At 50.2% G+C, this 17,186-nt stretch overlaps 1 protein-coding gene across 1 annotated transcript in view; it reads left to right on the forward strand.

The window, feature by feature from the left end:
* The window catches only part of KATNIP (katanin interacting protein), a 228,755-nt gene that overhangs the window by 201,813 nt on the left and 9,756 nt on the right, over positions 1-17,186 (forward strand). The window contains exons 19-20 of the mRNA XM_065924545.1: positions 7,663-7,840; positions 13,909-14,074. Coding sequence (XP_065780617.1) covers positions 7,663-7,840; positions 13,909-14,074 — 344 coding nt within the window. The remainder of the gene's footprint in view (positions 1-7,662; positions 7,841-13,908; positions 14,075-17,186) is intronic.

The raw sequence follows: 17,186 nt of genomic DNA on the forward strand, positions 1-17,186 counted from the left end.
AGCCCTTCAGAGGAGGGGTCCTCCTGGCAGTGTGCCCTCCCAGAGGGCCACACACAGATGTCTGATGTGTTAGCTGCAGCCCTGACCCCGGAGGCTGCAGTGGGAGCCCCGGAGTTATAGAGCAAGAAGACGTAAGAGCCGGGGAGACCTGGGCATCTCTTGGTCCAGGGTTCAAGTTACCCTTTCAGACTGGACCGCAGAGCAGATGCTGGAGCAGAGGAAGCCTGCATCCTCCCAGCTCCAGCTGGGGTGGGCATCAGGAGTACCGGCCCAGGTGCCCATTCTCCTAAAAAGTCAGAAATCTGGACTTTTTACGTGAAATCTTCAGGTTTTTAAATGTTGGTGACTAATTTTACAATAATGTAAAAACACTCATTGAGCCAAACATAACACATGTGTGTTTGCCCAGCCGGCTGCTGGCTGGTGATCTCTGGGCAGATCCCGTATGGGTTTCACTGTATCTGTTCTCTGTCCTCTGCCCGTGTGCCCCTCGGGCCAGGTCCTCTCTGACTCGGCACACGTTCCCCACCTCTGCCTGAGTCCTAGGGGACCCCTGGGCCCCGGTCACACTGGCTGTGGTCTCTGCCTCCCGTTCCCTATTCACAAGGCTCTGCCAGCTTGCTCGCTGCCACCTCCCCTCCTGCTCTTTCTTGCACCCTGTGCCCGCTATCCATCTCCAGTTATCTTCTGAAAGGAAGAGATGCGCCATGCCATCGTCACGTCCCCTCCCCACCTCCCCACCATCATCTCCAGAACGGACTTAAGGTGTCAGAGTTTAGCCTCCTCTTTGCTCCACTCCTCCCCACCCCCATCTCCTGAGCCCCCGCCCTGCCCCCCCAAGCTTCTGTGCAGGCCATGCCCACCTGGCGTGCCCTCACTCTCCGTCTCTGCCCTTTAAAAGGATGTCGACTGCCGCTGTCTGGCTTCCCAAGAAGAAGACTCTGAGATGGAGTTTACTGGGGCATGCTCCTGGGGGAGGGCAGGAAGCAGGGCTGGGCACAGAGAACTGGGCCATGGGGCAATCACACCAAGGCCTCTGCCAGCACCGCAGGGAGCACAAAGGCCTCTTGAAGTTGTCTTGAGTAAGGGGGCTGGGCCTTTCATGCCTATGTTAATAGGTCACCTGATACGGGCTGGGGAGGGGCAGCGCCAAGTGCAGTCACAGTGGGGGGTCATCAGCGTGTCACCAGTCCCAGCACGTCACCCCTGGGATGGGAGGTGGGATCTGGGGGGTGTCCCACGGTGTCCGCCACACCCCCTTCTTAAGGCCTCGCTGTGACCAGCTCCTATCCGCATGGTGCCCAGTGAGAATTCAGCTCCCCCTCCCTCATTCCACAAGCACAGATCACCTCTGAGAAGAGAGGAAGAAGCCTTGCCTTTGAATCCTCAGCCCTTTACTTTCCAGAACTCTCTCTCAGTTACTTTGGGACTCAGGGACAACCGAGTGATCTGAAAGCCAGCACAATGTGGGCCAGGGCTCGGCTTGAGACTTGGTTTCTTTCCCCCGTCCAGGCCCTGTGCTGGGGCTTTCCCTGCCTTATCTCACGTCCAGCTCTTATTCTTCCCATTTTCCAGATGAGATTAGGAAACTGAGGCTCCGAGAGATGGAGACAGCCACCCGGGGTCACACAGCTCGTACGAGGTCAAGGACGGGACCGAGTCTGTCTGAATTCACCATCCAAGTCCTCACCACTCAACACATTCCAGAGAGGTCTTTGGGAAGAGTCAGCATCTCACAAAACTGGGAGACAGCAGTCATTTCTGGTTTAGTCTGGGCTCCCCTAGGTTGATCAGGATTCGGGGTGGGGATAAAGAAAATTGAATTCAAACTGAGTTAAGCAAAAAAGGAAATTTCTTAGCTTATGTAGCTCAAAGGCCTCCCTGGTGGCTCAGCGATAAAGAATCTGCCTTCAGTACAGGAGGCTCAGGAGATGATCTGTAGGTCAGGAAGATCCCCTGGAGGAGGAAATGACAGCCCACTCCAGTATTCTTGCCTGGAGAATCGCATGGACAGAGGAGCCTGGTGGGCTACAGTCCGTGGGGTCACAGAGAATCAGACATAACTGAGCACACACGCGTGCATGTAACTAAAAGGGTCAGGGGTTGCTAGTTTCCCACACTGCCGGATCCAGGTGTGCAAACGATGTCATCAAGGCTTGGTGTCTCCCTCTGTCTTTCTGCCCCGTTTCTCGGTCTCTAGTCTGTCTCCCATTCAGACCCTGTCCACATGGGAGCTCCTTGAAGCTCTACCCTGTAATCCCAGGTAAAAGAGCTTTTGTTTCCCAGTAAGTCCAACAGTCTTCCTGGAATGTCTGCTCACCTGGCTCATGTGCCCAAGCTTAACTAATCACTGTCGCTCACCTTGGTGGGAAGGGAGGGAAGGGATGGAAAACATGGATTGGCCTAGCCTGGGTCAGAGGCCCATCTTTAGAGCCATGGGTGGTGAGTCAGCCACCCTGATGGTGCTTCAGAGAAGGCTAGAGTGCCGTAACCAGAGGAAGAAGGAAGGAAGGCCGGCCGGAAGCATCCAGTGTCCCCTCCATCTGATGATTTCCCCCAAAGATGCTGTCTGTAAATGTTTTTCCTGCTGAACCAGCTTCTGACCTTTCTCAGAAATGTTATTTCAATGCCCTGGGGAGTTTTGCCCCGGAGCAGAGCTCCCAGACCTTTTTGCTGCAAGAAAAGCGTTATTTCTCTGTGTAGGATGGCAGAAGAACCTGCTGACCAAGGACCCTCTGCCCACTTTGAGACCTGTGATTTCCAAAGCTGCCTTCTCTGAACCTTTGCCTTTTTCCTCCCTGTATCCCAGATCCTAAATGTGCTCTCCCAGCCTGTGCACATGAAGAGTGCTTTGATAAAGTGACCCAGGGGGGATGCGTTGGGGTTGGTAAATATGGCCAGTCCTATTAATGTTTTGAAAGGAGATATATGACTTGCTAATTTGCAGATGACACTAATTTTAGAAGTTTTGCAAATATCAGCAGTGATGAATAGGAAAGGAGCTGAGAGAGTTGAAACATGGGAGAGAAATAACAAAATTAATTTCCATTTATATAAATACTAATTGATACACCAGAGGAAAATGAATATGGAACATGGATATTAGCTCAAAGAGGAGAGTAATCGCTTTCGCAGCAACCCTAGATTAGATGGTATCTCAGTGCATCTCAGAGCCGACTCATCAGAAAAGACCCTGATTCAGGAGGAGAAGTGGGTGGCAGAGGATGAGATGGTTAGAGAGCATCACCGACTCAATGGGCATGAATCTAAGCAAACTCCGGGAGATAGTGAAGGACGGGGAAGCCCGGCGCGCTGCAGTCCATGGAATTGCAGAGTCGGGTATGACTTAGCAATGGAACAACAACAGTGCATCTTGCCAGGCAAACAAAGTAGGGGCGGCTTGGGAGAATCTGGGGTGCTGCCTCTTGTTTTGCGAGGGAGGTGGCGTCTCTTCATCACAGGGATCCCCCTGATCTAAATTGGCTCCCTCCTCCCCCTCCAGGCCTTCTCCATTTCAGGAATGTGGTACCTGCAGGCGCTCTGTCCCTTGGGTCAGGAAAATTTTCTCTTTCCCTCAATTCCTTCCAGGCCATTGAGAGTCCTGGTATTGCTGTCTCCAGTACTGACCCTGAATCTGTCCACTTTGCCCCATTTCCACCACTACCCACCTTGTCCCGGCCACAGGGATCACAACAACGTCCTCCCTGGCCTCCTTATGGAGTCCAACCTCAGTGTGCTTTCCAAGACACTGGTCAGATCGTGTCTCCTCTCTGCTCCCAAATCCAGGCTTCCCTAGCTCCTCTTTGAAGAAAAGAAAATCCAGACCTCCTGACGTGATCTAGCCCCCCCACCTGCCCTTCTGATCTCATTTTCCTCCACCTTCTCCCTTGGTCACTTAGTTCCAACCACAAATCAAATGTGTTCCCATTCCAGGGCCTCTACTGTTTCTGTCCTCTCAGCCGAGAACATTCTTCCAGAAATGCTACAGGATGGCGACCTCCTTCTCATCACCCAGGTCTCAGCTTAAATGTCACCACCTCCAAGAAGTCCTCCTTGACTACCCCCACTCCTGCCTAGTCACTCCCTATCCCATCCCTTTCGCTTTTTTTCATGGTATTCATCACTCTATGGAAGTATCTGACTTATTTTTGTTGTTGTTGTTATTATGTGTTCATTGTCTGTCTTCACTGCAATGGAAGCTCCTAGAGAGATTTTACTGTGTATTGATATTTACCCCTGAATTTCCAGTGCCAAGAACAGGGCTTGGTTCTGTTGCTGTACAGACCCCATGGACTGCAGCATGCCAGGCTTCCCTGTCCATCACCAGCTCCAGGAGCTTGCTCAAACTTATGTCCGTCAAGTTGGTGATGCCATCCAACCATCTCACCCTCTGTTGTCCCCTTCTCCTGCCTTCAATCCTTCCCAGCATCGGGGTCTTTTCCAAGGGGTTTTTCGCATCAGGTGGCCAGAGTATTGGAGCTTAAGATTCAGCATCCGTCCTTCCAATGAATATTCGTGAGAACCCCATGAACAGTATGAAAAGCACTTGTTACATTAGTGGCAATAAATATCTGTTTACCATTGGCTGTGATTTTGGTGAAACTCAAATGATTGTATTTTGATTGATTTACCTACAGGTTACTAAACATGTACTCTTCAATCAATCAATCATTTATTTATTTATTTTTTAAAGCCTTAACTGACCATCTGTTTTCAGGTACTGTTCTAGGATCTTGGAATAAAACAGTGAACACTGTCAACAGAGTTCCTGCCCGTAGGGAGCTTCCATCTAAGTGGGAAAGACTGATGAAAATAAATAAGCAAATAAATAAGCAAAATAATAAGCAAATCAATGTAAAACATCTCGTTGGATGACAGAAAATAAAGCAGAATAACAGTTTTGGGAGCGATGGCAGAGAGCGCATTTGAGCTCAGGGCTTCTGGGCTTCCCTGGTGGCTCAGATGGTAGAGAATCTGCCTCCCCTGCAGGAGACCCAGACTCCCTCCCTGGGTCAGGAAGACCTCCTGGAGAAGGAAATGGCTACCCACTCTAGTATTCTTGGAAACTGGCAGGCTATAGTCCTGTGGTGTCACGAAGTGTCAGATGCAACTAACAATTCCTCTTTCTCTGAGGAGATAATTGAACATAGACTCACCATGAAAAGGAATGTATCAGTTAGCTTCTGCTGCTAAACAAACCAGCCCCCAATTTAGTGGCCTAACATAATCACCATTAATCGTGATTCATCATAATTCAATAGCTTTGTTGGGCGTTTCTTCACATCTGAGCGTAGCTGGCCTCTGTGGGGTCTGCTCTTGTGTCTGGTTAGCTGGCAGATGGACTGGCAGCTGAGCAACCTCGGATGTCTTCAACTACATAGCCGGCAATTGGGAGGCTAGCCCGGCTCTTTCCGGTGGCAAGACTCCCAAGTGTAGAAAGATGGGCCAGAGCCCCCTGCCCACATGCTTTACAGCCTCTGCTGGTTTGGCATTTGCTTCTGTTCCATTGGCCAAAGCAAATCACATGGCCCAGATTCAGAGAGTGGAGAAATAGACGCCACTTCTGTATGAGAGAAGCAATAAGATCATGTGGCACAGAGGCAAGGACTCAGAGGGAGGAAAGTGTGGCTGTATTGCAGGCTACTGATGCTGTGAGGGGCTATGATGCATCCAGAACCACTCTGGTCACCCATCTGTCTCATCTGCCCCCAAGATGCTCAGAGCTACCTTGGCATCATGAAGGGCAGAGGGATCTGAGGCCGAGTTACGAAACATATGTTGGAAATGACAAGAGAGGAAGCCACGTTCCAGGGTGGTTTTCTGCTTTGGCCTCAATTCCTGGCCACACAGATTTCTTCAACCTCCCTGAGCTTCTGCCTCCTCATCTGAGCTGAAGTGCGTGGAATGCCATGAATTCAGGCTTCCTTCTTCCAGTGCTACCATGCTGGCATTCTGTAACAGTTGCAACAAGTGTGACTCTTTGGAATACAGCCACTCAGAAGAGCTCTAAAGTAGGCCCCCAATTCTCCAAGGGTGGAAGAGGTCACTGGACTTGGTTCTGCTGATGGGAGACCATTAAGGGAAGAGAAGTTCCAGCCAGATATTAGACAGAGATTCATTCACTTTGAGCTTTCTGGGCAAATGAATGACTCACCTGGGAAGTTTTGCCTTGGGACCACAGAAATTCACTCCTAAATGCTCCCTGATGATCCAATGGTTAAGAATCCACCCTGCAGTGCAGGAGACTTGGGTTTGATCCCACGTGCCATGGAACAGCTAAGCCCACATGCCACAGCTAGAGTCTGTGCACTGCAGTGAAAGATCCCGCATGATGCAATGAAGATCCTGCGTGCTCCAACCAAGACCCAATGTGACAAATAAATATTTTTTTTAAGAAATGCTCTCCAATGGAGCAGGGGTGGAACAAGGGCAAAAGAATGGGGGTATCACCTTGGATCACTTCCTTTCCCTTGAATCCATGTGAATCCTCGTGATAGTGGCCTATTTGCATAAAGTGTCCATTTCCAACCTTGTGGCTTACTGGTGCAGCCACCTCCATGTAGTTACTTGTTTAATCTTCCCATCTGTACTGGGCTCCTACTGTGTGGCAGGTACTGTGCCCGGCTTGGGAGCACTATGATCTAACAAAACTGATGGGATTTCTGCCCTCAAGGAGCTCACCGTCTGACAGGGCAGATGGAAATTTACCAAACAGTCCCAAGCTCACCATGGTGACCAGAGCGTGGAAGGGGACATTCACAGTGACATAGCAGGCTGGGAATGGAGGCTTGATGTGGTCAGAGAAATTGGGAGGGCTTCCCCAAGAAAGTAAGCTGGGATCTGAGGGATGGGCACGAGTTAGCCTAGGCTGTGAGAGTTCAGGAGTGAGGAAACAGCATGTGCAAAGGCCCTGTGGTGAGAGAGAGCATTGTGAACATGAGGGATGGAAAGACCATCTGGGTGGCCCCAAGGATCCTGAGCATAAGATGAGATTAAAGAAGTAGACAGAATCCAGATGGCAAGGATGCTGGTTGAGCAGCATGGGAAGCCATGCTAGCGTGCTAATCCTGGGGCGGGCAACGCAGCTGATGAGTGGAGAAAGGACCTAAGGCTGTGTGCAGGGTTAAACCACACAGGTCCATTCATCCTGCAGACGTTTCTTGAGTATCAACAGTGACCCAGGCCCAAGGGCTACCAAGAAGAAAGGCAGAACCTACCCTGAAGGCCCTTTCATTCAAGTCTGAGTTTTCCAGCTGGTAGAATATGGAATCTGAAATCAGTCCTCTTGCCACCTCCGTCTTGGGTTTTGTCTTTGTTCAGTCGCTCAGTCGTGTCCGAGTCTTTGCGACCCCATGGACTGTAGCACGCCAGGCTTCCCTGTCCTTCACTATCTCCAGGAGTTGACTCAAACTCATGTCCATGAGTCAGTGATGCCATCCAGCCATCTCATCCTCTTTCATCCCCTTCTCCTCCTGCCCTCAATCTTTCCCAGCATCAGGGCCTTCTCCAATGAGTCAGCTCTTCACATCAGGTGGCCAAAGTATTGGAACTTCAGCTTCAACATCAGTCCTTTCAGTGAATATTCAGAGTTGATTTCCTTTAGGATTGGGTACCTCCTGCAGAATCTCTGGTGCTCACCGGACACTTCTCTTCCTGCCGCAGGCCTCCAACTGAATTTCACCGCCTCCTGGGGTGACCTGCACTACCTGGGGCTCACCGGCCTGGAGGTGGTGGGCCAAGATGGCCAGGCACTGCCCATCAACCCGCAGCAGATCTCTGCCTCCCCCAGAGACTTAAATGACCTCCCTGAGTACACGGACGACTCCCGGACCCTGGACAAGTGAGTGTCTGTAAGAAGCACAAGGCTCATGACAGCCAGGGGCCCAGGGACCTGATGTGCATCGTAAATTTCAGACTTAACCATCAACTGGCATCCCCTGGCGTCCCCTATTGCACCTTCTTCCGGCCACCCCAAGGCCTGGCGCCTGCCCATTTTATAGTCAAGGGAAACTGAGGCCCAGGAAAGGGCCACACAGCTGGAAGAGGTAGGCAGGATTGGAAGCCAGGCCCTCCTGCTTCCAGACCCAGCTGGGCTATGTGTTTCCTTCATGGTGCTTGAAGTCCCTGGTGGCCCCGACAGTAAAGAATCTGCCCGCAGTGCAGGAGGTGCAGGAGATGTGGGTTCAATCCCTCAGCTGGGAAGATCCCCTGGAGAGGGGAATGGCTGCCCACTCCAGTATTCTTGCCTGGAAAATCCCATGGGCAGAGGCGCCTGGTGGGCTACAGTCCATGGAGTCACAGAGTGTTTGTGACTTTCACTTTACACTTTCATCGTGCTTAGCATGGGGCCTCAAACGCGGTAACTGCTTGGTAAGCCTTTGACTCTGTGTTTAGGCCTGAGGGACCCAACCTCTCGGGGACTGAAAACGTTCCCCTCCCTGAGTCTGAAGATGATGGCTGAAGCTGCCCTTTGCTCTGCATTTGTCTGATTTCATAAGCCCAGGTTGAGTCAAGTCAGTAAGAGGACAAGCCTGGACACAGCGTTGATTCACAGCGTTCAGGCACCCCTGAATCAGGACAGTTGTCAGGCTTGGGCCCTGCCTGCAGGTGTGAACAAGAAGAGTCTAGGGGAGCCAGAGAGATGAGAATTCAAATCCTGTCTCTGCTCCTTGCTAGCTAGTTTCTTAACTTCTCCAGTAATAATAATCATGATAATAATAATAACTGAAATTATAATTGCCATTTTTTGAGCACTTATTAAATGCCAGACACTGGGCTATGCTAAGTAGGTTATAGATATTCATTCATTAACATCTCAGACAGCCCTCAGAGGCCCCCACTCTACAGATGGAGAAACTGAGGTACAGAGAGGTACCTCAAAGGTCACCCACATTAGCTGAGTGGCAGAGTCATGATTTGAACACAGGTGAGTGGAAGACCAACACACGTGCATTTAACCACAAAGTTATACTGTCTTCCCCTGCCTCAGTAGAATGGGGACAGTAATCTGGCTATTGGGCAGCAAGGGGGCTGCCACGTCACAACTGCACCCACTGCCTGGCCCAGAGTGTGTGTGGGATCAGTGGGGGCCTCCTCCCTGCTTTCCTCCAGGGTGCTCCTTAACCATGGCCATCACGGCTGCTGCATTGCCCGATTAGGGGCCACCTTGGTGAGTCACACTCTTGCAAACTTAGACTGGGAGCCTGTGGTTCCCGCTGCCAATTGTAAAAGTGATCTGCTTATAGCTGGCCTGGCCTCGCTTGTTCATCCACACCCACCCAGTTCCTTCCCCTCTGCCCAGAGTATGTTGCAGCAAATCCTGGGTCTGAAAGTATTTCATCTCTGGGTATTTCAGTATGTATCTCTAAACAATGAGGACTTAAACCTGATCCAGATATCATTATTCCACCTAAATGATTAACAGTCCTTCCTTTAAATTGGAGAAGGAAATGGCAACCCACTCCAGCATTCTTGTCTAGAGAATCTCACGGACAGAGGAGGCTGGCGGGCGACTCTTTGGGGTCACAAAGAGTCAGACATGACTGAGTGACTGAGCACACTTTTAAATTACTAGATATCTAGCATATTTCTGTTTCCCTGACCATCTTTCCGCGCCCCCCCCCCCCTTTATAACAGTTTGTTCCTTGCATTGACATCCAGATATGGTCTATACATTGTGATTGCTTACTGTGTCTCTTTAAAAAATTTTTTTTGTAATTCCCTGGTGGTCCAGTGGTTAGGAGTCCGTGTTTCCACTGCTGAGGGCCTGGGTTTGATCCCTAGTTGATAGGGAACTGAAATCCTGCAAGCTGAATGCCATAGGTAAAAAACAAATTTTTAATTTTTAAAATATGTTTTAACATTTTTATTGACATATAGTTGATTTACAGTATTGTGTTAGTTTCTGGTATATGGTAAAGTGATCCAGATATATATACACATATATGTAAATATATACATATGCATACGAGCTGTGCTGTGCTAAGTCACTTTATTCTCCTCTGACTGCATGACTCTATGGACTGTAGCCCACCAGGCTCCTCTGTCCATGGGATTCTCCAGGCAAGAATACTGGAGTGGGTTGCCAGGCCCTCCTCCAGGGTACCTTTCTGACCCAGGGATCAAACCCACATCTTTTATGTCTCCTGCATTGGCAGGCAGACTGTTTACTACTAGCGCCACCTGGGATGTCTGTATAAGCATATACATATATGCATATATACACAAATATATGTATATACAATATGAATATGTATATATATATATAAATTTATGCATATATGGGCTTCCTTGGTGGCTCATATGATAAACAGTCTGCCTGCAATGCAGGAGACCCGAGTTTGATCCCAGGTTGGGAAGATCCCCTGGAGAAGGGAATGGCTACCTACTCCAGTATTCTTGCCTAGAGAATTCCATGGACAGAGGAGTCTGGTGGGCTATAGTCCATGGGGTCTCGAAGGGTAAGACACAACTGAACAACTAGCACACACATGTGCATGTATATGTGTGTTATATATATGTGTGTATTCATGTTCTGTTTTAGACTCTTTTCTGTTAGAGGCTATTACAAAATATTGAGTAGAGTTTCCTGTACTATACAGTAGGTCCTTGTTGGTTATCTATTTTATATATAGTAGTGTGTATATGTTAATCCCAAACTCCTGTTTATTCCTCCCCTGCCTCTTTCCTCTTTGGTAACCATAAGTTTGTTTTCTATGACTGTGAGTCTATTTCTGTTTGTTAGTAAGTCCTTTGATGGTTGATATATCGCCTAAGCCTCTCATAATCTCTGGGTTCCCTTCCATCTTTTTTCACTTTTTTCTTATAAATCATCTGAAGAAGAAACCAGGGTTTTTGCTCTGTTGAGTCTGGATTTTACTGCATCACTATGGTATTAACTTGTTCCTCAAGCTCCTGTATTTCTTGTAAACTGTTCACTAGATCTAGAGGTCTGATCATATTGAGATTTGGCCTTTAGAACAAGACGTAACTATCAGGTCTGTATATCAGGGCGTATTTCCTTTGGACTCATGGACCATCTGGTTGTCAGGCTTTTTGTGATGCTGTTAGCCAACACTTAGTGGTTAGATCTACTACTCTTTTAGGGGTTGTGAAACAATGATAGACTGATCCTATCATTCTTTCTGTTTGTTTTTGTCAGTAAAGGGAAAATTTGCCTCAATTACTTAGTTACTTTGAGGTACAGTTCAAACAGGAAAGACAGTTTGATTCTTGATTCTTTCCCTTTATTTCTTCAGTTTTCAAAAGAGCAAATTGTTTCTCTAGAATCCTTTAAAACATTTGTTTGGTTTTGACTACCATAAACTCAAGGATTTAAATCTACTGTGTCTGAAGGGTTTCAATCCACTGCAGTCTTTATCCTATGGATGGTCAGATTGATCCCTCTTTGGACACTGGGGGCTCCCGAATCCTTCTGTAAAATAGTCTCTCATAGCTGCCTTCCTTTCTGATATGACAAGGAATCCCAGGTTCCTCTTGTACATGTATTATCCCCAGTATGGGATCAGCCATTTCTCCTAGAAGCCCAGGCTCCTTCTAGTGGGAAATGGTATTTAGAGACCATAGTCTAGCCACTAGGGATGCTCATTGCTACTGGGTCAGTCTTTGTTTCTAGGATTTTTTGTGGACAGAGCTAGGAAGTACCATTTATATATTCTTGAGAGTTTCCGTTAGGGAATTCCCTTCACTGTCAGCTCTAAGCGCTTCAACAGGTCTCTCCACTCTCAGAACTGGGCAGTAGTTCTTCTTTGGAAGTGGCCCCATTTCTAGGACAGGGAGGTAATTGCTTTTGGAAGGAAACAGAAGGTTCTCTAGTGGTAGACCTCAGCCAGCTTAATTCCACAAACACCCCAGGGTTAAACTGCTGAATTTCCTCAGTTCTAAGATGCCAGCAGTTGTAAGACACACCATCCATCAATTTAATAACAACCTTTTAGAGGAAAAAAAAAAGAAACATTACCTTCTTGGATGAACACTTTGCTTGTAAGATTTATTCCAAGTCCAAAACTTTAAAATGTAAAAAGGAAAAGCAAAGTTTATCTTAAAATCTAGGAGGGACTTCCCTGGCGGTCCAGTGGTTAAGACTTCGCCTTCCGGTGCAGGAGGTATGCATTCGATCCCTGGTCGGGGATCTAAAGAGCCCACATGTCTCTCAACCTAAAAACCAAAACGTAAAACAAGCAATATTGTAACAAAGTCAATGAAGACTTAAAACAATTAATAATAATAAATTAGATCTAGGAAACATGGCACCAGCTTCAAAGTCACCTGGAAAATGGGAGAGTGAGGGGAGGGGGGTCACCCAAGCGACTGAGAGGTGGGTTCCTATCTCCAGGGCCAGGCCTCTCAGTGGAAGTGAGACCAGGGCTGGGGTCAGGGCTGAGGTGTGCTGGACAGAATTGGGAAGGATGAGCCAGGGTGGGAGTGCAGTGTGGGCCAGCTGGCGAGCTCTTTTAGAGCATGATGGGGCTTCCCCACTGGCTCAGTGGTGGAGACTCCACCTGCCAATCAATGCAGGGGACACAGGTTAGATCCCTGGTCCGGGAAGATGCCACACACCAAGGAGGAACTGAGTCGGCGCGCCACAGCTACTAAGCCTGTGCTCGGGAGCCTGGGAGCTGCAACCACTGAGCCTCTTAGAGCCCGTACTCTGCAACAAGAGAATGTGCTTCTCAACCACAATGAGAAGCCAGTTCACTGCAACCAGAGAGCAGCCCCCGCTCTCCGCAACTAGAGAAAAGCCCGCATAGCAACAGAGACTCAACCCAGCCGAAAATAAAATTATTTTTTTTTAAAAAGAACATGAGGGTGCTGGGGGCTCCCGCCCAGTGGTGGGCAGGCTGCCCTGGGCTACCCAGGCTATGTGACTGCAGGCCAGACCACCTCCCTCCAGAGGCACCTGCTCCTCCTCGTACTTGTCCCACGCCAGGAGCTGCCAAGTTCTCCCTAGTGCTTTAGTATCTTTCTCTTCCAGCACAAGGAAGAAGGAATAGCGTTCTTTCAAAATGTACCATAGAGTCAATACAGCATTTTACAGAAAGCTGGGGAAATAGAAATTGTCACTTCCTATCCCCTCTGACAGAAATGTATTTTTCATTTTTGGTAATCTCTCTTGGTCCTTGTCCTCATTTTACAACATTAAAACCAGTGCTCCTGCCATCCCATAACCTGGCTTTTCACTTTACTGCATCATCCTCATGATGATCATCTTAATTACTGTGTAGATTTACTGAACCTTTCCCTCTTTTGAGATCTTTCAGTATTGGTTTGTTTGTTGCTAACGTAAGTAATAACTGGCTACAGATGGCTTTCTGACTTGTTGAATAAACTTTTCTCAGGGGGAAAATTCTAGAAGTGGGTTAAAGAGTCCCGAAAAATATTATATTCCCCACCCCCATCCTTTTTAAAAACCTTGATGATCGCTTCAGTGTATCTTTAACAGCATATAAGTGTTAGTGGCTCGGTTGTGTCTGACTCTCTGCGACACGGTGGCCTGCAGCCCACCAGGCAACTCGGCCCCAGGCAAGAATACTGGACTGGGTTGCCATTTCCTTCTCCAGGGGATCTTCTCGACCCAGGGACCGAACCTGGGTCTCCCACATTGCAGGCAGATTCTTTACTGTCTAAGCCACCAGAGAATCCCTTTAACAGCACAGGCTGTTGTCTCCCCCAGTTTCTTGCTTTGTCTAACTTCACAGATAAGTGATGACTCCTCACTGTTGCTTTGATTAGTCTCACCTCCCCTTCATGAGCCTGCTCCAGCCAGGCTCGTGCCAGGCAGTGGAGGCCGTCGTGGTGGGGAGAGGAGTGGGTGCCGACCCGACAGTGTGAGCTCTCCCAGCTGACCGGGCTGCCCTCAGCTCTCCCCGCCTTCCCCACTGAGCACAGGTTAATTGATGGAGCCAACATCACGATGGAGGATGAGCATATGTGGCTGATCCCCTTCTCGCCGGGGCTGGACCACGTGGTCACGATCCGCTTCGACAGAGCCGAAAGCATTGCAGGCCTTCGCTTCTGGAACTACAATAAATCTCCCGAGGACACCTATCGAGGGGTAAGCCGGGGAACAGCGGCTGTGCTCGGTCCACTGTCAGAGAAACAGCGTCTTGATGAATGGCTGGTGTGGCTGCCGGAGAGGAGCATAAATCCTCCAGAACTTTCCAAATGGAGCTGGGGGAGGTTACCGCCGGGGAGCGAGAGTGCTGCTGCCGTTTCCTTCTGCAAACAGCAAATGCAGGCGAAAGAGCCCAGGGCAGACTAGGGGAGCTGCAGCGCCTCTTGTCCTCTGGGGGTCCTCAGCGGGCCCAGCACCCCCACGCACAGTGCCTCGTTGCACAGCCCTGTTGTTCTCTGAGAGATTTGGGAACCAGGCCTGGGCTGAGAGCTTCTCACACCTGGTCATTGCACTGGACCCGCATCCCAGCCTCTGGGAGGCAGGTGTTACTACCCCCATCTTTCAGGATATTGAAAACCGAGGTTCAGAAAGGTCCAGGCACTCAGCCAAGGTCACACAGCTAGAGGCCCAGCCCCCATGTGCTGGGCTTGGTTGCCCACACTCTGATTTCCACATCGTGTTCTTCTCCCGGAGGGTGTGGAAAAGCAGGGGCCTTTGTTGGCTTGTGGAAAAGAGTTATCAGGAGGTGCCCCCTTTCATGGACTTTTCTGACCGGTGTGCCCATGAACCATGAGACAATTGTCCCTTCCCACTACACAGACATGATGATGACCAGGTCACCTAAAGTATGACAAAGCAGTTAGGACCCTAAAGTCACCAGGCTCTGCGTCTGAGTCCCTCCCCCGCCCTCGGCCCTTACAGCTGTGTGACCTTTGGCACATGGCCTGCCTTCTCTGGACCTCAGTTTCCTCGGCTGTAAAAGGAAGAGGAGAAAGACGCCTGCCTCTACCCCACAGAGGTTGACAAGGCCAGGACCTGGCCTGTGAGGCTACTGTGAGCCCATGTCTGGCTCCTCACCACATCCAGGCCTCAAGACACTGGTGATTTTTCACAGCGGAGTGAGCAGTCCCCCTTCCACCACCCACCGCCACCTCCTTCAGGAGCCTCGGCTCCCCTGAACGTGCAATTTACAAACCCCCCGCCCGAGGCTGCCCTGGTATCTTTGTAAGCACACTCTCGGGTCAAGCGCGTATAAAATCTCAGCTATATTGGCATTAAAAAACATTCTTCTGCCTCATCTCGTGCCTCTGGGCCTTGGCCTTCCCCTGAGTGAATCCGTCTGTCCAGTTGAGCTTCCACAATGCTAGATTTACCGCCTGGAAACACTGGGCCTGGGGCCCCGCTTCCCAGGAGCGGTCCCCACCAGCAGCAGTGCCCGTGACGGGTGGCCACCGTGGGAGGGTGGGCCCCATCTGAGAGGGCGCATCCTGGCTGCAGTGGGATGGGAACTTTGGCCCTCTCCCTCCCTCCCTGGGAAAGTGTGCCTCAGATGCCTACCCCACAAGACGCTCCTGGGCACCCTGGCTCTGGGCCCCTAGCATGAGGTTAGAGCTGAGCCTGGCACTCTGGGAGGTGGGCTCCACAACCCTCCAGGGTGTCCTTGGGCAAATTGCTTGGCCTCTCTGAACTCTAGCTTCCTTCACTGTAAGATGGAGTGATAATTAAAGCTCCCCCTGAGGGAAGGAATGGGGGGGGCTGGAGAAGTCAGGGGTGCTTCCTGGAGGAGGTGGTGGTTCTAGAAGCGGGCCAAGGGCTTCCTGGGCCTCAGCTTCACTTCAGGTGGCTTTCTCCGCCGGGCAAACCCTGGCAGTGCTAGACTTACATCCTGCCTGCTCCAAGTCCAGCAGAAGAGAGAACTCCTCTTTCCAAGCAAGCCAGCAAAACCCCAGGAGCCATGCTGGTTGTTCTAGTCGAGTTTCATCTCTCTGAACCAATCACATGGCTAAGGGGTGACGATTCTCCATTTGGCCAGGCCTGGATCACAGGTCCAGCCCTGGGGCCTGGGCAGGAACCTTGAGGAAAGCAAAGTGGAGGTATAGTAACAGCTTTGGAGTTGCCATATCCGGTCGTGCCTGGAACTAGCCCTCTATACCTTTTAGGTGTATACACCCTGTGACTGACTAGGAAGTGACAGTGAAAGTCGCTCAGTCATGTCTGAATCTTTGCGACCCCATGGACTATACAGTCCATGGAATTCTCCAGGCCAGAATACTGGAGTGGGTAGCCTTTCCCTTCTCCAGGGGATCTTCCCAACCCAGGGATCGAACCGGGGTCTCCTGCATTGCAGGCAGATTCTTTACCAGCTGAGCCACCAGGGAAGCCCTGACTGACTAGGGGGACCCCCTAAATGCTGAAGGAATGAAGGGCCCTGGGGTACATTGTAATCCATGAGACCCAGGACAGGGCGCCTTTCTTTCTGCACAGAGAAGCCTCTCCGTGTCTCCCAGGGGTGAAACTCCCTCAGTTTGGTCAGCAGCTGGCCGTTCTGCTAACCACGAAGGAGCCCTGATTCCCCTTCTCTACTCACCCAACATCACCCCTGCCCAGGGAACCAGAACTGAGCCACTTCGGGCCCTGCCGTTAGGCTCTGACATGGACTGGTTGGTCGCAGCCATCCAGCTGGCAAAATCTGGCCTAGAACAGGGGGACGTGTTGGTCCAGATCCAATCAATTCAGCAAGCTCTCAGCAAGCACCTACTATGTGCCAGGCCCTAAAGTTGATGTAGAGATCATCCAGTCAGAGTCTGCCATCAAGGGAGACCCAGAAACCACCCAGGACACAGCTATGGGGTACATGCCCTTAACAGGATGGGTCAAGGGCTCAAGAAGGAAAATCAGGAAGGGGTCCACTTCTGTCCCAAGGGAAAGGGCCAGGAGAGGAGAGGAGGTGTGAACAGAGGGTGGAGAAGGATTTATCTAGGCAAACACTGGCCCACTGCGTGCCAGGCACTGTTCTGTTCTAGAGACTTTATGTAAGGTAGCTCCTCATTGAACCCATTTAACAGATGAGGAAAACTGAGGCAGAGGGGTCAAATAACTTGCACAGCTACTCACGATGGATCCCAGAGCAGCTGAGTCCATGCCCTTGACGACCCCAGGCCTCTGCAGCTGAGTAGACCAGAGAAGGTCTATATGTGTCCTCTGCGGCGGGGCCCTCACCCACCTGCTCCTCTGCTGTCTGCCCAGCGCCTGGCACAGAGTAGGGATGGCA

This window comes from Muntiacus reevesi, chromosome 2 (assembly GCF_963930625.1).
Source record: "Muntiacus reevesi chromosome 2, mMunRee1.1, whole genome shotgun sequence".
NCBI lineage: Eukaryota > Metazoa > Chordata > Mammalia > Artiodactyla > Cervidae > Muntiacus > Muntiacus reevesi.